Source organism: Malurus melanocephalus, unplaced genomic scaffold (genome assembly GCF_030028575.1).
Source record: "Malurus melanocephalus ecotype Western Australia unplaced genomic scaffold, MMel_1.1 scaffold_14, whole genome shotgun sequence".
NCBI classification, from domain to species: Eukaryota; Metazoa; Chordata; class Aves; order Passeriformes; family Maluridae; genus Malurus; species Malurus melanocephalus.
Window position 1 is genome coordinate 4,722,302 of NW_026623246.1, and position 16,723 is coordinate 4,739,024.

Genomic DNA, 16,723 nt, shown 5'->3' on the forward strand with positions numbered 1-16,723 from the left:
CCTTGTAAAGGCATCAAACCAGCCACTTGTGTCCTTGTGGTCTGCAGTAACATTTTCTGTTAAATATCTTTATGCTTCCAATAATGCTAAGTAATTAAACCTGGGAGAGGCTCTTTGATCTCCTTTTACAGTTTTAGTGGGGATGCCACTATTTACAGTTACATGCGGTTACATACCTGGGATGTTGTGATGTTGGCCTTTTGTACTACCAGAATTGTTTTGTTTTAATACTGTTCTTTCCATGGTTTTTTGTTATTATGGAGCATGAAGGAATTGCATGATTTAGGTTTTTCTTAGCGTTTTGTATGCATTTTAGCTGATCTGTCTGAAATATTCTGTCTGGATGTGTACTGTTGCACCAATACAACGTGAAAGCAGCAAACAAAGAAGTGTCACAGGTGGCAGCAGTTACAGGGGATCTGACTCACAGCTCCACCACTGTTGTGAGGGAAGCAGCTTCTTCCCTGTCTGCACCCTGATAAGAACAGTGGCTTCTCACAGTGAAGCTTAAGGTGCTAAAGGAAAACCTGAAACCATCAGGACATGTTGCTTCCACGTCTGCYAAAAAAGGTGGAGTTGAATGATTTATAAGAGACTGACCATCCAGCTTTGGGCAGAGAGATGAGGAAGGAGTAGCCACTTTTTGCATCAAACATGGGACAGGAATGGCAAAACATACCTGCCAGCGGGCTTAAGGGGAATACAGTGTAAAACACTACTGCTGTTTTACATCCATTTCTCTAGGAGATTAAAAAAAGGCTTGGGAAAATAATTCCAAGCATTTTGGCCTGTTTGGATCTGCAGGGTTAACAGTGTGAGCAGTTTTTTGTCTAGAGATCAGCCTGAGGAATGATGGAGTTACACGTTCCTTATCTACAGAAGGTCACAGTGAGGATGCTTTGGTAGAGAAGTGTGCACTGAAGACACAATTAAAGAAGGAATAAATTGCTAAAGGAGTGTAAGCCCATGGGAGCAAGGTCATTTATATGATTACAGTTTCCCTGCTGTGTGTCAAATGTGAGTATAGTACCATTTACTAGGGCTCACCATTCCCTCACCACCACCAAYTGCTGAAATGTTCATACTTCTGTCGCAGGATACCATAATTAAGTGATGTTGTGTAGCCTTCCAGCTTAGATCAGAATGATGTCTGCTGAGATTGGGCACTATGAGACAAGTCTTTCCTAATAAGAGGGAGCTAATTTCTGCCCTGTTTTTCTTTTATTRAGTGCTAAGGTCAGAAGTAGATGGCTTTAACATTTTTGCAATGTTATTTAAATATGCCCATTTTTGCAATGAAAACCTTGASTAATACTCATAGTGGAAGTGTCCTGACAGTTTATATTAGTAAAATAGTGCCAGAAAAAATTAGAAGAAATGCAGCTATATGCACGATACTTTCTTTTTGGTGTGCATTTGTACTAATCAATGCAAATATTTATAAAGCTCTTAACTTTCATAAGAAAAAATAATTGATGTGTAATAAAACACCATTTTATGACATATTTTAGATTTTCTTAGGATAATATTTGCCTCATTTTGCAACAAAGCARTAATAAATGAAGAGGGGAGGAGCAAGATGTTTTTATTTGAAAATATATATGTTAAAAAAAAAGCTGGCCAGCTGTATGCTTGACTGGTAACTGAAATGCTGGAAGAAATGTTACTAAGTGTGGAATTACATCATCTTTCCTCTATACACAGAAAAAGCCCAAGGAAATATCATTTGTCATAAGACCTACGCTGCATAATCCAAAATGCCACTTCAATGCTAAGAGCAAAAGGATTAAAAAAAACAACCAAACAWAAAGCACAGAAAACCCCAAAGAGCCTAAAGAAAATAGTGGTGAAAAATTCAAATTAAATCAGTTTTTTACAGAAATAAAAGAGGGTGRAGAGGAAAAATCTTCAGTTCATTTAATAATTGCAGTTAAAAGAGAAAAAACCCAACAGTGCATAGACAGAGACAATTGAACACATTAATGTACCTTTTATATTTTGTTCCTCATCTCTACAGAAAGTTATGATTATTTATAAAATCTGTCACTGCAATCATCAAAATATAGTTAGTGCCTTTCTTTGCCTGCAGMTCTGAATCCCATTTCCTTGTCCAAGACTGCAAAAAAAAAGAGCTTTGCACAGGGACTCCCACAATACARAGGAAGAGAGAGGGGAAAGTAGCCTCAGCTCCCTCCAAAATCGAGGATCTCACATAGTAATGTGTCTTGACATCCCTGTGATGGTTTCAGACCTGAGGTGACATGTATTTACTAAGTTACATGTTTTCCTGAGAGCTCAGAACAGCCACAGACTCTKTGAGCCGGAAGCTGGACCTCAGACAACTCCTTGAGATGGCAAAAACAAAGCCCCTGCTTAGCTGAGTCCAAGTAGGATTGATGGACTTTGTGCTAAGGCTCACATTGTCCGGCTTTCCATGATGCGTAACACTGTGTATTGGACTTTCCACAGACAAAAAGAGAGAAAAAGATCCAACTTTCTCAAGGCTGGGGTAGGCAGAGGGAAGCAGCCACAAAAATCTCACAGGAATAGGCAGGGTCTTCCTTGCAGCCCTTATTTTCAGATGTTGCATACATTTCTGTGACAGCCAAAYACAGGTATTTAGTGAATCAGAGCTGAGCATGTAGCTTTAGAGTGAACAAACAGATCTAGCTCTCCATGGTTTCTTTRCTCTGAAGAAAACCCCAAAACAATAAAATCCTGTCTATACAGAGGTTTGGTTAATATTCCTATTGGATAGTTAATGTGAGTTTCTCTTGTTATGAAGTGTCTAGAGGGCTTCAGGAAGAGAAGGTCAAGTATTTTCAAACCAGACAATACATAGTTCAAAGTGGCCAGTAGTGCTCACTGGAGCTTCATGTGTTTCAGAACAATTAAAGGGAACTCGCAGRGTGAAACGGAGTCTTTTTACATTTTAAAGGGAAAGCAGATGTATGTATGAAGGCAAAATAAGTGAGCTCTGGTGTCAGTCAGACTGGGGCTGGAGCATGTGTATGTAGAGCACAGGACCTTTCTGGCCGTCCCTGGCATCATCTCTTCAGAATACGCCTCTGGTGGACCTCAGTATTGGCTATTTCTCAAATCCATAATGATTTAGGACTTTCTAGCTGAGRGGCTGTTTCTCTCCATGTGTGGACTTCACAGTTATTTGTGACTCACAAATCATAATAGTTTAGGGCATGCTGGCTGAGGGGCTGTTCTTCCCCCTGTGTTGTGCTGTCCCCTTTGCATGCCCTACAGCTATTTCCAACCCATGCTTCCCTTCTTTTGTAAGGAAGGAAGTTGGTGAAAGACTGCTCAGAATTGTGCTGTAGCCCATCTGAATTTATAATATTTCAGTGTCTTTTAATTCAGAACTGCAAGGAATCTTTAAACTTCAGAGCTCACTTTCCAGCTCTTGGCCTGAAATAGTTAAGTCCATAAACTACAGCTCATATTGCAAAGCTGATTTACAGGCTTGTTGCTTTGAGAATGTGCTTGGAGCATGGAGGGACTTCTGCTTTTGTAAGAATTTTTTGAGGTTTCACAGTTCTGTTGTTTCTTTTTTATGGCAGAGCAGCTAAGAGATGAGAGTAGATATCATTTATAGGGTTAACACAAACTAAATCTATATATATATATATGCATACATATATTTGTATATATATATATATATAAAACGAAGCAGAGGTTTAGTGTCAGTACTTAGCATTAGAGCTGTGAAAGGTACAGTACTTTTCCACCCTCCCTAAAGTGTTTTACTGCTCTCCTAGAACAGGATATAGAAAAACAGTCCTTAACGAGTCAAAATATATGGAGTCAGGTTACTWATCAAATGCTCGTTTGGGACTAAGTCCCAGTCCTGCTGGAGGCACTGGAAACAAAAGATGCGGAGAACTTATGCTGAAGTACTGAGTACCTTTGAGGACTGGGCCTCTCTTTCCAGAGAACTGGAGATTTGAGATTCACCTGCAGAGGAGGTTGTAGCATGCCAAGACAAGGATGTCACCCTTCAGAAGGGCTGTCTTGGATGGAAATAGCCACTGCTCTGATGATAGCTTCCCCTCGTTCTTCCAGGTGTGTCTGCCCAGCTGACCAGCACTCGTCTCCGTCGGAACACCTCCGTGGGCACCCCGTTCTGGATGGCTCCAGAGGTCAGGTTTCAAAACATTTTGTCATTGGTACTTGAGCTGCTGTATTCTTTATTTCTGCTCTTTGCCTTTCTTCCTGGTYCTTTCACCAAATGAAACAGCAATGTCCTTTTAAAAAGTGTCCTTTTAAAACTTTCTTTTCTTACATGTTTGCAAGGATTAAGTTAAAATGGGGTTTATTTTTGAAATTATAAGATTAGAGATAGGGAGAATGATGTTGAAATGCTGACTAAAATGTTAAAGAATATAGAGGACTACTATTGATACTTTCCAACCTTTCAAGCTCTGAAAGTATAGATATCACATCTCCCCATGGATGGAAGGAGCCATGGCTAGTACTGTGATACTTTGTATCTTCCTTTTTTTTTTACTTCTACGCCTGCAAAGTTTTATAATACTGTATGCCCGTATTTGCTGCAGCAAGAAATGGAAGAGGTTGTTATAAATTAAGAAGGTGCACTATGATTCTGGCGAGGTTTTTTCGGACTGAAATTGAAGTGTGTAAAGATATATTTTAAGCTGAGRCAGAAAAATATTTCTTTATAAATAAGCTTATCTACTTGGAGTATTTGTGTGCAYAGAAACACGAGCAAGTATATCTGTTTATAGCACATGAAACTACTCTGTTGACACACATTTTTATCAAYACATTCTGTTCATACACATAGGTCTAGCCATATAACTAATGGCATATATGTTGGTTTAGATCTACAGCTAATGAAATGAGAAATTCTAGATTCATCCAGCATTATGGATGAGCTGAAATGTAAATGAAATTTAATACTTTGCTGTGATCTAATGAACTTTGTCCAGATCCACTTGATCTGGAAATTGGTTGATTTGGTTGAATAAGAACCCAGTAAGAGATAGTGAATTCAGTTTCTGCTTTCCTGATTGTTCCACTTCATAGAGAGAGTAGTATAGTTACAAAAATTACTCAACAGGAATAATCCATGTATAAAAAGTTGTAGGGTTGCTGAGTTTCCTTCTGCTTCCTCAGTCATGGGATGCAGTTTATCACCTTCAGTTGAAAAAGACATGGATTTGTAGCCTTTTGTCGTGTCAGGAAACATCTGGCCAGAGAACGTGGTGTTCATGGATACCTGGTTTAAACACCAGGAGGGGTCAGTAATTGGATGATCTTTAGCTTTCTAAATGTGTGCATGTCTGTTTATTTCACTGAATATTCTGTAAGAGATTCCTCCAGCTGTGGRTGTACTCTTAAATTTGGACATTTGACCGTGCCAGTCTTTTACTCCAACAGGTGATTGCCTGTGAGCAGCAGCTAGATAGCTCCTATGATGCTAGATGTGATGCGTGGTCACTGGGTATTACTGCAATAGAGTTGGGAGATGGAGATCCACCCCTTGCTGATTTGCACCCCATGAGGGCACTCTTCAAAATACCCAGGTAATATCTTGATGTGTTAGTTTGTCGATGGGTTAGACTAAACCTTTTGCTTAACTGTTACTCTCTTAAAAGTTAGACTCTGCATATTTGTGGTCTTTCTTTATATTATTCACACTGGGAGATGGGTTAAAAATCCTTTGCACAGGTGTTATTTTCYACAGGCTTCACTTCAAACAAGTGTGATTATGGAGAAGTTCAGAACTGACTGTCGCTACATTTAAGAAAAAGTCACAAGGCCTTCTCCTGAGTGGGCTGCTCCCACATCGGTGCAGGACTTATTCAAGTCCCATATATTCTGTTACAAAGAATGACATATCATAGAAATAGAGAGTCTGAATGTGCCACTGTGGTGAGCAGGTCCCATACCTGTCTTCAGGAGTTACCTTCTGTGYTTTGAAGCAAAGGTTCTTCCACCACTCACAGACATTTAAGCTTCAGCTTTTACATAGCTTGTGCTGCTTCTGGCAGCTYCAGTATTGCCACCCTTGGGCAGTGCAAGTAGCAACTTTTTTGTGTTTTTTGCTTTGAAGYTGAAGGTGTAAGTACCCAAAGTTCTACTTACAGCATTTCAAAGAATATCAGTTTCCAAGAATGTAGGTAATGATCATACAGTAGTTTGTGGATTTCACTCTAAGAACTGAAACAGCATCACAACAGCTGACCCCACAGAGTATATGTAAGTGCTTTGAGTCCTTTTCAGTCAAGACTTCCGAATTAGTTTAAATTACACGTAGGCTTAGGAAATATTGGCTGACTTGGTACTGAAGCAGAGTATGAATGCTCTTCTAACCATTGCTTGCTAAGGGAATAGCAGCAACAAAATACTGTGGTCAGTCACTCCATCTAGGACATCAAAAAAACTTTTGGCTTATTCTCTTGCAAGTACCAGGCAACTTTCTGCCATGGAGCAAATATAAGAGCAATAGCTTTTCATTCCATAAAGTAAAACCTGAGAGTGATAGAATAAATGTTTAGCAGCACTTAAAGAAAAGCAGTTATGGTTGATTGAAAAGAGACAGCAAGTCACCTCATTTGACTGAAAAGAGGCAGCAAGTCAGCTCATCTATGGGTCAGTCATTCCTTTTGTCTTCATGACCATATTCAGTGAAAATGGCACCTCTGAATGGAGGAAGACTGTCAAGACCATCACAACTAGATTAACACCTAGAATGAGCAGCTCTAACAATAGAAAAGAGAGCAGTAGTATCTATTTACAATAGTTCGTATTTAGACCTTCACTTCTGATTATCTTCTGATGAATAAGGAATAATTAATAAAGAATCAGTTCCTTYGGACACTTTGTTCAGCAAGTTGATTAAAACAGTCCTTCTGAGAAAGCTTAAAATAGAATTTCTTTTTTAAAATTCTCTTGAGAAAGTGTATTATTTCAAGCTTGAAAAAAAGAAACTTGCCATTACAAGTGAATAGTGATTAATGGGTTGTTACTTTAATTTCCTGTTTTTGATTTGATTGAAAAAATTACAATGATTCTTAGCTACACTTGGTAGATCATCTCGATGCTATTTCTYCTTATTAGTTAYGTAAAGTARGAGAACCAATGAGGCATTGCATCATCTACCCATGCTCCTTTTACCAGTGGAAATCAATATCTTTTTTGGTGGCCTTCTAAAACTCATTACTCAGCCTGCCTTCACACATTGTTTTTGTCGAGTGAGTAGCTTATTAACTTATCATCACACTGACCTTTGCAGGAATCCTCCTCCAACGCTACAGCAGCCTGAACTGTGGTCACCTGAATTCAATGACTTCATTAACAAGTGAGTAACAACTGAGACCACTCTGGCTGAATATGGAACATGTGTAAATGTCATGTGTAAAATACCTTTTGTGAAAATCTGTTGCAACTAATACTCTTCCTTAAAAGCCTGGTTTGTAAATCCAGTTTGACTTCCAAGTGAGGCTCCTTATTTAAAACATGAAATAGCTTTTCAACACATTTGAGATTTCTTAATTTAAAGAACATTTAGTTTTAAAATGCTTAATTTAACTTCTTGGACTCATCAGTTCTATGAAATTGTATCAGTTTTCAGTGCAGAGCAGTGCAGTTTTCTTTGGATTAAGGTGAATGTATTTATTATGGAGGTATGAATGAACTCCAGACAAGCATTTCAAAATTTAACTGTGAACCCTCAATGATCGTGCCTTTTTTTTGCCAGCACAGGTGCTTGACTAAAGATTATGAGAAGCGTCCAACAGTATCTACTCTTTTGCAGCATGATTTTATTAAGCAAATTGAAGGAAAAGAAAACGTTCTACAAAGGCAACTCATGGAATTTATTGATGTTCATCARCAAATGGGAGTTACTGAAAAGGCAAGGTAAAGCAGCTAAAAAGTAGACCARTTGGGTCAATGTTGATATTTCCACTGTTTCAGAATGACTAGCACTCAGAGAAAAATTCAACCTTTATAACTTTAGCTGGCAAAAAAATAGAAAGCCAATATTTGGAGTTCCCTGTGCAGCCAATGGAAAGAGAGAGGTATCATGACTCCCATGTGGGGTGAAACACCTTTGGCAGTGCCTGCCCCTTCTCCTGTGACTCAAGATACAGTCTTAGATCCCAACTTTTAGAAAGCTATGGTTAGGTGAAATTAATGTTTGGCATTTTCTTACATTTGCATGGTGAGCTAATGTTTCGTTTGAGCAAGCATGCTGAAAATAGGTAGTTAGGTTCCTGCAAGAATTGGATGTTCCTGACTGAAAGAAGTGATAGTACTTCTATCACTGTAGACTGTTTTGCAAATTTCCAATCTTATRTCCTGTTGAATAGATACTTTCCTTCTTTCTCTAGTATGTAGTGAAATCAAATCTGAACAAATCACTTAACACCTGATAGCTTTTATTTAAAGTACTTGAAAATGTCTTGGCTCAATTTTACAATTGAAAAAGCTCCACACAGTTCACTCATGTATCAGCTGTGAAATGTGGTAGATTAATATTGATGTACTACTGGTGTGACTGCTTCAAGGTAAAGCATGATGATTTTTTTTTTTTTGAGTGGAACATGAAATTTAAAAGACAATTTGGCATAATCATCTAAGCAGAAAAAAACTTGTTAAAATCTGCCACATTTCCTTTCACACATTTACAGTAACACTGTATACATTCTTCAGTTCTAATTGTGGAAAATTTTCTGTTTACTCTATGCTTTGAAGATAAGAGTAAAAATACATTTCTAAATAATTATCATACTGAAGTTTTCTTCAGCTTTGGATGTGGGAGGAGTGGTGCTTTCTCTTTTCTGATATCTCAGTATAAAATTATACATTTGGCTTAAATGAAAGCTTCAGACTGGATTTATATGTTCTATATATTGCAGACTTGACATTTGCTTAATCCAGATAGATTCTCGAATTCAAATAAGCTTATTGGATGTCAGTACTGAGCCCTAAACCAGGAACATAATCCAGACTCTAAATAGCATTTATTTWTAAAACACAGGGAAATGGTATGTGGTAAAATAAGTCCAAACCACTAAATTATATGAATTGAAATCCTGTTAACACACTTGTGATATTAGTCCTTTTAAAGCCTAAATAATTTTGAAAAAAATCAAGCTTTAAGGTCAATTAGATATTGTGACCATTTTTACCCATCGTAGAGAACTCATTTTTGTTTTCTGGTTTTTTTTTAATACACTTTATTTTTTTCATGTAAATGCTGCACAAAGCGAACTACATTAACTTTTTTTTGTTTTCTGTACAACACAAACATAAGGAAAGTCTCCCAATTTGCACATGCATARTGGCACAAGAATAGGATGATCTATTGGTATTTTCTCTGTCCTGTTTAGACTGGGTTTTATAAACTGATAGCTCTTCGTGAGARCTACAATTTAAGGGAATGTATACTTTGTGGTGAAGTTACTTAGGCTTTTATAATTGATTAGGTGTAACTTTTATGTAAACTTTCCCAAAGGAAAACAAAATTTTCTCTTTAAAAATAATAATAATGCCATATCTGAAACAGTGCAAACAATGTACTTACTTAATTAAAAGTGTAATTTAAATGGCGTGGTTAAACTAAGCATAGCCCATAATTTAATTTAGCAGTTTAAAATATTAACAAGTAGTATCTCCARCCTAAATGATTCTGTGATTCTGTAATTTTGTGAAATATGCTGGAAGACATACAGAACAGCGTGTTATTTTTGCTGTGAATGATAAGAGATTATACAAAGRTATTTGAATTCCGTAGCCATGCTTTTTAAAAAGTCTTTTAATACTAATCATATGTATCTTCTGACCTTCAATCTGCACAGAGCAAATGCTGTTAAAAGCAAYGTCTGTACAGAAGTAACATGTAAATCTGATTTAGAATCAAGACATAAAGTGAATAGTGACATGTCCCCTGAAAGAGCTGCTCTTTTATTCCTTATGCTGTTCTGGGACTGTTCTTACCCTGATGTGTTAAGGCCCTATTGTGGAATTTCTGAACATTCACCAGTTGCTGGCAACTTTCCTTGTACAATTTCTTCCTGATCTCCAGCTCACACTCTCTCAGTCCCTAATTTGAAGGCACAACTCTCCTCCTTCTTGACACTGGGAGTGACTGTGGGAGGCAGGCAGTCTAAGGGATTAAAGGYCTCTTCCTTCCACCAAGGGAAGAAATCCTGCTGCCTGTGTCGTATAAATGGTACATAAAGTCAATCTATTTGGTAAAGTTGATTCAAAGCTGAAAGTTAGCAATCCAATTATTTTACCAGTATGTGTTTACTTTCCTTGTCAAATTTTACTTTATTAATGGTAGCTTTGTATTTCAAAAGAAAAAAAAAGAAAAATACTTGGAAATTAATTACTGAGGTCCAACCCCTGTGTCTGCCTGTGTGCACCATTTCTGTTTTCACTCAGAATCTGGTGCTGAGGTGTGGTTTGGATATGACTTCTTTCTGCGGTGCTAGTCTGTTGATGTGATGTGATCTTCTGTTGTTTGCTGAGCGGGCAGTTCATACGAAGAAAAGCTCATGTTATATTATGTCACATTCTCAGGGCTTTTTTTCAGAAGGCCTTACCCTCAGATCCAATCTCTGTGCACTGTGTGTGCTCCGGAAGGATGTGTAATCTCTAGGCACAGAGTGGAGCCACCCTGAAGTCTCTCTCATTGGCACCATTGTTCCTGAGGGATTTTCTAACCCTGAGGAATCACTGAGTCATTCAGCCCCTCTGAATTTTCCCAGTGTTGTTCATTCCAGTGAAGAGGAACCAAGTTTAGATTCTTTATTGTACTGCATCTGTTCTACAGATGGAAACAAGAGAAACAACAAGAGCAAGAGAGCCCACCAACCACCTGACTAACCAGAGAAATCTCAATTAACACTGATAAAACCTTAAATGGCAAAGTGCCACAGCCTGGATCCAGACTTAATAAAAGTGGTAGAAGATAGTACTGTTTTTTTCAGTAGCCTTTGAGCAGTGTTCTAGCACTAGAATATCTTTTACTACTCAAGACTCAAAAAAGCATGAGTGCTAGCAATGTTCTTCATTAAAAATTCCACCTTTTTACTTTGAGCAAATGCAGTACGTTTTTCTCTAAAATCATCATTTTTTTATGTGCAAAATATCTATTTGCAACTTAACCTTTCCTGGCTCAGAACTAAATTACAATGTCTAAAATTACAATGGGAAGAGCAGGACAAAATATCCCTTGGCACATTAACATTTTCCCATAGAATCTTGACTGAAATATCTCTGGAATCTGCTGCTGGGAATGATATCTGAGCYATATATCAAATATGCTATATGAGATATGCTATATGGGATAAATTCATGTTAGAGTAGAGGTGAAGCAGACAAAGTTGCATACTACATGCAATTAGTTTTGGTGAATTTTTTGTGAGGACAGTAATTTTCAGGACAGGGGCCTTGAGCTTGGCAAAGGCCTTCAGTATAGCAGTGTAGCTGTTAAAATTTATAATTAGTGATGAAAATAGTTATAAAAAATGAGCACTGCAGCATATATCCCAAAACAGTTCTAAAAATACATGCCTTGCTAGGGCAAAAGAGGGAAAAATCCCTGCATTGTAAAGAATTTTTCTTTGTAACAGAAATAGCTGTCTTTGAAACAACCTTCAGRACTGTCGCATCTACACCTGACAGTCAGGCTTGTAAGACTTTTATCTTGAGTTGTTTGGCTGTCTTCGTCTTGACTGCTTTTACAATAATCTCTGCAGAAATACGCAATGATTAGTACATTGTGTATTTCCTGGGAATTGTGASTCATTCCAGAATGAGCTCTATATAYRAGGGATATTCACTGCACCTAGATTTCAGCAAATTACTCTGGTCCCCAGATTAGGAGTCATTATATATTCTCTGAGTAATTACAGGAAAAARACCTRTTCYACAGYAAAGTGRTGCAAAATTTTGGGTGAGCTGGGTYATTCTCCTAAGAGTTTGTCCTTCTGTATTGGCCATACAGGGATAGCACTGAAATCACTAACAGAATACTAAACAGTGGCTCTATTTAACTATTTGGAAAGGACAGGGAGATAATTTCGTAGAATTTCATGTCCAGCATGCACAAAAGGTGGTTGTCAATTTGATGACCCCTATTAAAAGCAGAGAGTACCATAAAGCTGCCTTTCGTGACTTTCCCTGATTGCACAGACTTGTGCTTCTCATTTTCTGGGTGTTCCCTCTGTCCCAGAATCTCTGACTCATGCTGCCAGTGGAAGGCAGCTGACAGCAATCCTTCAAGCTCAGCTCTGCAGGGCAGGCTGTAGCAGAGGCTGGGAGATCACCAGGCTGGCTTGACAAAGACAGTGTGAGGAACAGAACAAGGTAGTACACAGAGTCCAGTGCTGTCTTGGCCGAGGTCTCCAGGTGGCATCTGGATTGGAATAATGGCTTAAATGGGAGGTTTTGGAGTTGCAGTTCAATCTTTGAGCCATTCAGGATAGTTTTTCCTCTCCTGGAACTCAGTGTGAGCCCTGTTATAGCAAGAAGTGTGTGCTCCTACACTGAGGACACCCCTGTGTAGGATGGCTCTGCTGCGAACCTCTCTCAGGCTATAGAAGCAGTAGGGAGTTCTGGGAACAAAGGCCACAGAATAAGCAAATCTCCAGTCCCATATGCTTCTTGCTGATACACATCTCTGTRTCTGAATAAKGTTCTGTACAGCACAATGGACAGCRGCAATGCCTGAATGAAKARTAATTTACTTTCTGAAGAAAACAGGAGGAAGATGCTCCTCCTGTATTCAGAACTCCTCAGGAGAAGCTCTGCAAGTGGTACTTCACTGTTGTGCCAGTCCACTTGCTCAGCAGCTCATTTCTACCTCAGCAGGCATTGCTTAACCTTGGAGCTTCTGCCTTATCTTCTCAGTATGGCTCTGACCACAGTGCATGGGCCTGACTCATGAGGAATTAAGTCCAGATTTCTTTTAGAGATCTCCTATTTGCTGAGTAAAGAACACATATTTCCCCCTGAAATTTGTTGTGGATACAAATGTTTCTTAAGGCTGTTGTGAAGGACCAATAATCTGCTTTTTTTACAGGTCATGGTAAAGCAGCACAAGCTTTGTCAAACAGATTGTGCAGAGCAGGATRTGACCCAAGTGGCTGGACACAGGCCATCTCTGAATCAGAAGCCCCATAGCTCTGAAGGGCAGCAGTGCCCTCAGCAACATTGCATAAGCTGCAGCACAGCTCTCTGAGGCTGCTGCCTGTAGTCTCAGTGCTGTGAATCATTTAAATACAGAGGGGAACACAAAGCATTGTGCAGATGCAGCTGGAGTCTTGTCACTGGARTCTTACACTTTCTGAAGTCAGGTACAGCTTTTTCATAGATAGCAGACTGTTGTTTTATTTAAGCAGATTTCACAAGATATAACTGTGAAGACAGAATTTTGATTTTAAGTGGGATGGAATACTGCTTTGTGCAACCTCCAGAGAAATCACCAGTAAGGACAGATCCTGCACAGGATTCTCTGTGTTGATTCTTTGTCATTTTACTSCTGTTTGTAACTGCTGGGAGGTGTACAGCTGTTTCCACCTTCACCTTATCTTGCAAAAAGTTCATATTTTTAGTTTCTTTACACCCGGACTAAGGCTAGCCCTTTTCATGTCACTTCTTAGTCTGTAGATGATTCTCCAACCAGTTTAGGCAGAGAGTTCAGCAGGGCATCATGAGTCACACTTTCCTTTTCATGGTATTTTTGGAACTATCAGAAATCTTTTAAATACATTCTGACAATTTGAAGACGAAAAAGCTGTGGTTGCCTCATTTTGATTTAACTGAATCTTGAAAGATAAGYAAAGGAGGGAGGTGTTGGTGTGAAAGAGAATGCACAGAAACAATGCTGCCTTGACTCATTTTCTTGTCCATACTGCATTGATGTTTCTGGCCTTTAGCTGCCTGAATTGCTTGCCAGGCATGCCTGTAAAATCCAATGCCTCCAACTCATTTTTGAGCAGAACAGAGTTACATGATTATTTCAGTTCACAATGTCTATGTGCATGTTCTTAATGAAACTTCAGCACTGATGTCAACAACACTGATGTGGGCTTTTTTTAAGTGGTTGGAGTGAAGCAGTGTAACTGCCCTTGAGGGGTCTGTGCCCTTTGACAGCAAAGTGGAAAAATATTGTGTTCTGCAAATCTGCCACTCTTATGTACTCTGGAGAATGGAGAATATAATCTGGTCCAACAAGCAGTAGTGTTCTCATAATGTCAGCTGAAAGGGCTACAGGGGGATCGATTTTATGTAATAAAACTTCCCTGGCATACACAGAGATTTGTTTCCTTAAAAGAAAAAAAAAATAGAAAAAGAAAAGCGCCCACAACTGGAACATTCTCCTCCCTTCCTGCRCGGCTGTTGTTAGCTTCCTACATTAAATGAAAAATTATGATTGAAATTAATCCTGGGAAATATCACTCTCTCACTGATATGCAGTAACATTTAAGGATTTAACATTAAAAAATATGCACTSAATGTGTAACAATTCCACCAGAAATTGAAAGCAAATCTTGACAGATGCTTTGTTTTGGGTCTCTGTTTGGCAGTGGAAAAAACAGAACAACAGAGCTTGACATAGTCCTGCAATTCCCRCTTCTTTCACTCATGTGCATATTGRTAAGGTTCTCCCAAAGTTGCACTGATACTAGATGCATCCCCTGGACACAAAATGACTTTCATACAGGTAGAAATGAGAAATTGTTTCAACTGTCCAAATTTTTCAAATGAAACTGTTAAAGAGAGGTATAAATAGGAGTGTGGGTTATAGAGGGCATCAATTTCTGTTGAGAGGGCAGGATATTGCCTGCACCTCTGACTTTGGAGTCAGTAATGGCTCCTTTAGATGGCAAATGCAAATCAAACAGCAGCAGATCATGCAAGGCTGAGGAGTTAATTTGAATCTTAATATTACCACATCCTCTTTAAAACAACCTGGGGGTACATGCTACTGTCTCACAGTGTTATTGCAAGGACAGTACTATCAGGACAGCTCTCACAGTACAACTGGGTTCCAAAGGAAAGTGAAGGATGGGTCAAACCAAGGATAATGTAGATCCCGTCAATTCTGTGGCTCATTGTGGTTCCTAGTCACTTAGCCTCCTCACTGAGTATTGTGCTGTGATTTTGGCACAGAAAAAACTGTGAAACTATGCTAGCTCTTGTAAGGAGTCTTTTGTGTTTGTGTCATGATATTAAAGTTGCAGAATTAGCCAGCTATGGGTGTGGAATGCCTGCCTTTGCATTGTGGACAATTAAAAGACTCCAGTGGTAGCTGGCMTCTGTGTAAAGCAGAAAGAAGCTGTGCCATTGCTGGCACCAGGGTGAGCACAGGCCATCCTGTCATCCTCAGGGAATGATTGTTAGAGATAAGAGAAATTGAAAGAAGTGCTAGATGAAGTGCACTCCAGTCTGGATTTTCATCACCCAGATTGTGATTGCACTTACAGTTCGAGCAGGCATCATTTGCCCATTTCTTCCAGTCCCTTTCAGTCCTGACAATCAGTAATTGCACCAAATTGGTGCCTGCTTGACTTTCTGCACCAACATCACTCATCAATGGCCAGCCAGCATGACCTGAAGCAGCACTCGTGAGYTAGGTGACATTCATGGAACAGGAACAGCCCATTAAATTATGCTGTACCTGTTCCATAAGCAGGTCTGAGCCAATCTGTGGGTTCTCAGAAGTCTCTTAGCTTTCCCCACCAGTGTGATGTTCACTCTAACTTTCCATCTTGACGTGACTACACTCTTTCTCCTGTCATCTGTTCACTGTAGATCAAAGTTCTTGCCTATATAGAAAGCACCTGTCTGCTTTTACCCTTGCTATATATCCAAACAGCAAAATTAAATGAAAATTTTCCCTGGTCTTGTCTGGGATCACAAGTAAAGAGTGAGTGCTTCACACAACAGTTTCCATGCAGTCTCAGTTTGCCAAGGTATATGTTCCTTGTGTTTGAGAGGTGCCTTCCTACCAGTGGCATCAAGGAGGGGTAAGGTCATATCAGGAGATCAGATTAATTTGATGGGTTTTCTGTGCTTGTGCCTTATTACATATCTGAGTTTGATTTAGTTTGTGAACTCTGATGTTACTTATCTAGATTCCCTTTCCCTCATTTTCCCTCATCTCATAAAGCAAGTATAACTAGTAAGAATTGTAAACCTTGCATTCTCTGGTGCTTTTGCTCTATTTAGCAATGCCTTTACTCTTGGATAAAAAATGATCTGAGACTCTGGGAATTTTCTTGCTAATTAAAATAAGACTGTATAAAGTTGGGGGTTTTGTTTGAGTGAAGGAGAAAATAAATCTAATCTTAAGATAAATTTAAACTTGAATTTTAACTCCGATAAGAAAAATGTTTGAAATTTTGTTTCCTTCTCTTGTATGACTTTTTTTTCCTAGCAAGTCCAAGAAAATTTGGTCAAGATGTATTTCACGTACCCCAGTGGTTCTGTAGCACTTTGCTSTACAATGTGATCATCTCAGCCACAATTTAGAGCACTGTCATTATTAAGCTATGAATGTTTCCATCCTGAGTGCTTTGTCTGCATCATCTTTGCCCTACTATTTCCTCATATATCCCTGTTTTTTCTTATCCTTAATTTTTTTCAGGATCTTTTTGCATGTTGGTGCTAGAGTTTCACTGTTACATGCCTCATAAATATGTTATTTTCTTTCTTTGTATTCCGAATT

The 16,723-nt window shown here is 38.8% G+C and overlaps 1 protein-coding gene across 1 annotated transcript in view; it reads left to right on the top strand.

Annotated features, from left to right (window-relative positions):
* MYO3A (myosin IIIA) overlaps window positions 1-16,723 on the top strand; it is a 115,954-nt gene that overhangs the window by 43,001 nt on the left and 56,230 nt on the right. Inside the window, exons 6-9 of the mRNA XM_057384060.1 lie at window positions 4,075-4,151; window positions 5,413-5,558; window positions 7,271-7,336; window positions 7,741-7,896. Coding sequence (XP_057240043.1) covers window positions 4,075-4,151; window positions 5,413-5,558; window positions 7,271-7,336; window positions 7,741-7,896 — 445 coding nt within the window. The remainder of the gene's footprint in view (window positions 1-4,074; window positions 4,152-5,412; window positions 5,559-7,270; window positions 7,337-7,740; window positions 7,897-16,723) is intronic.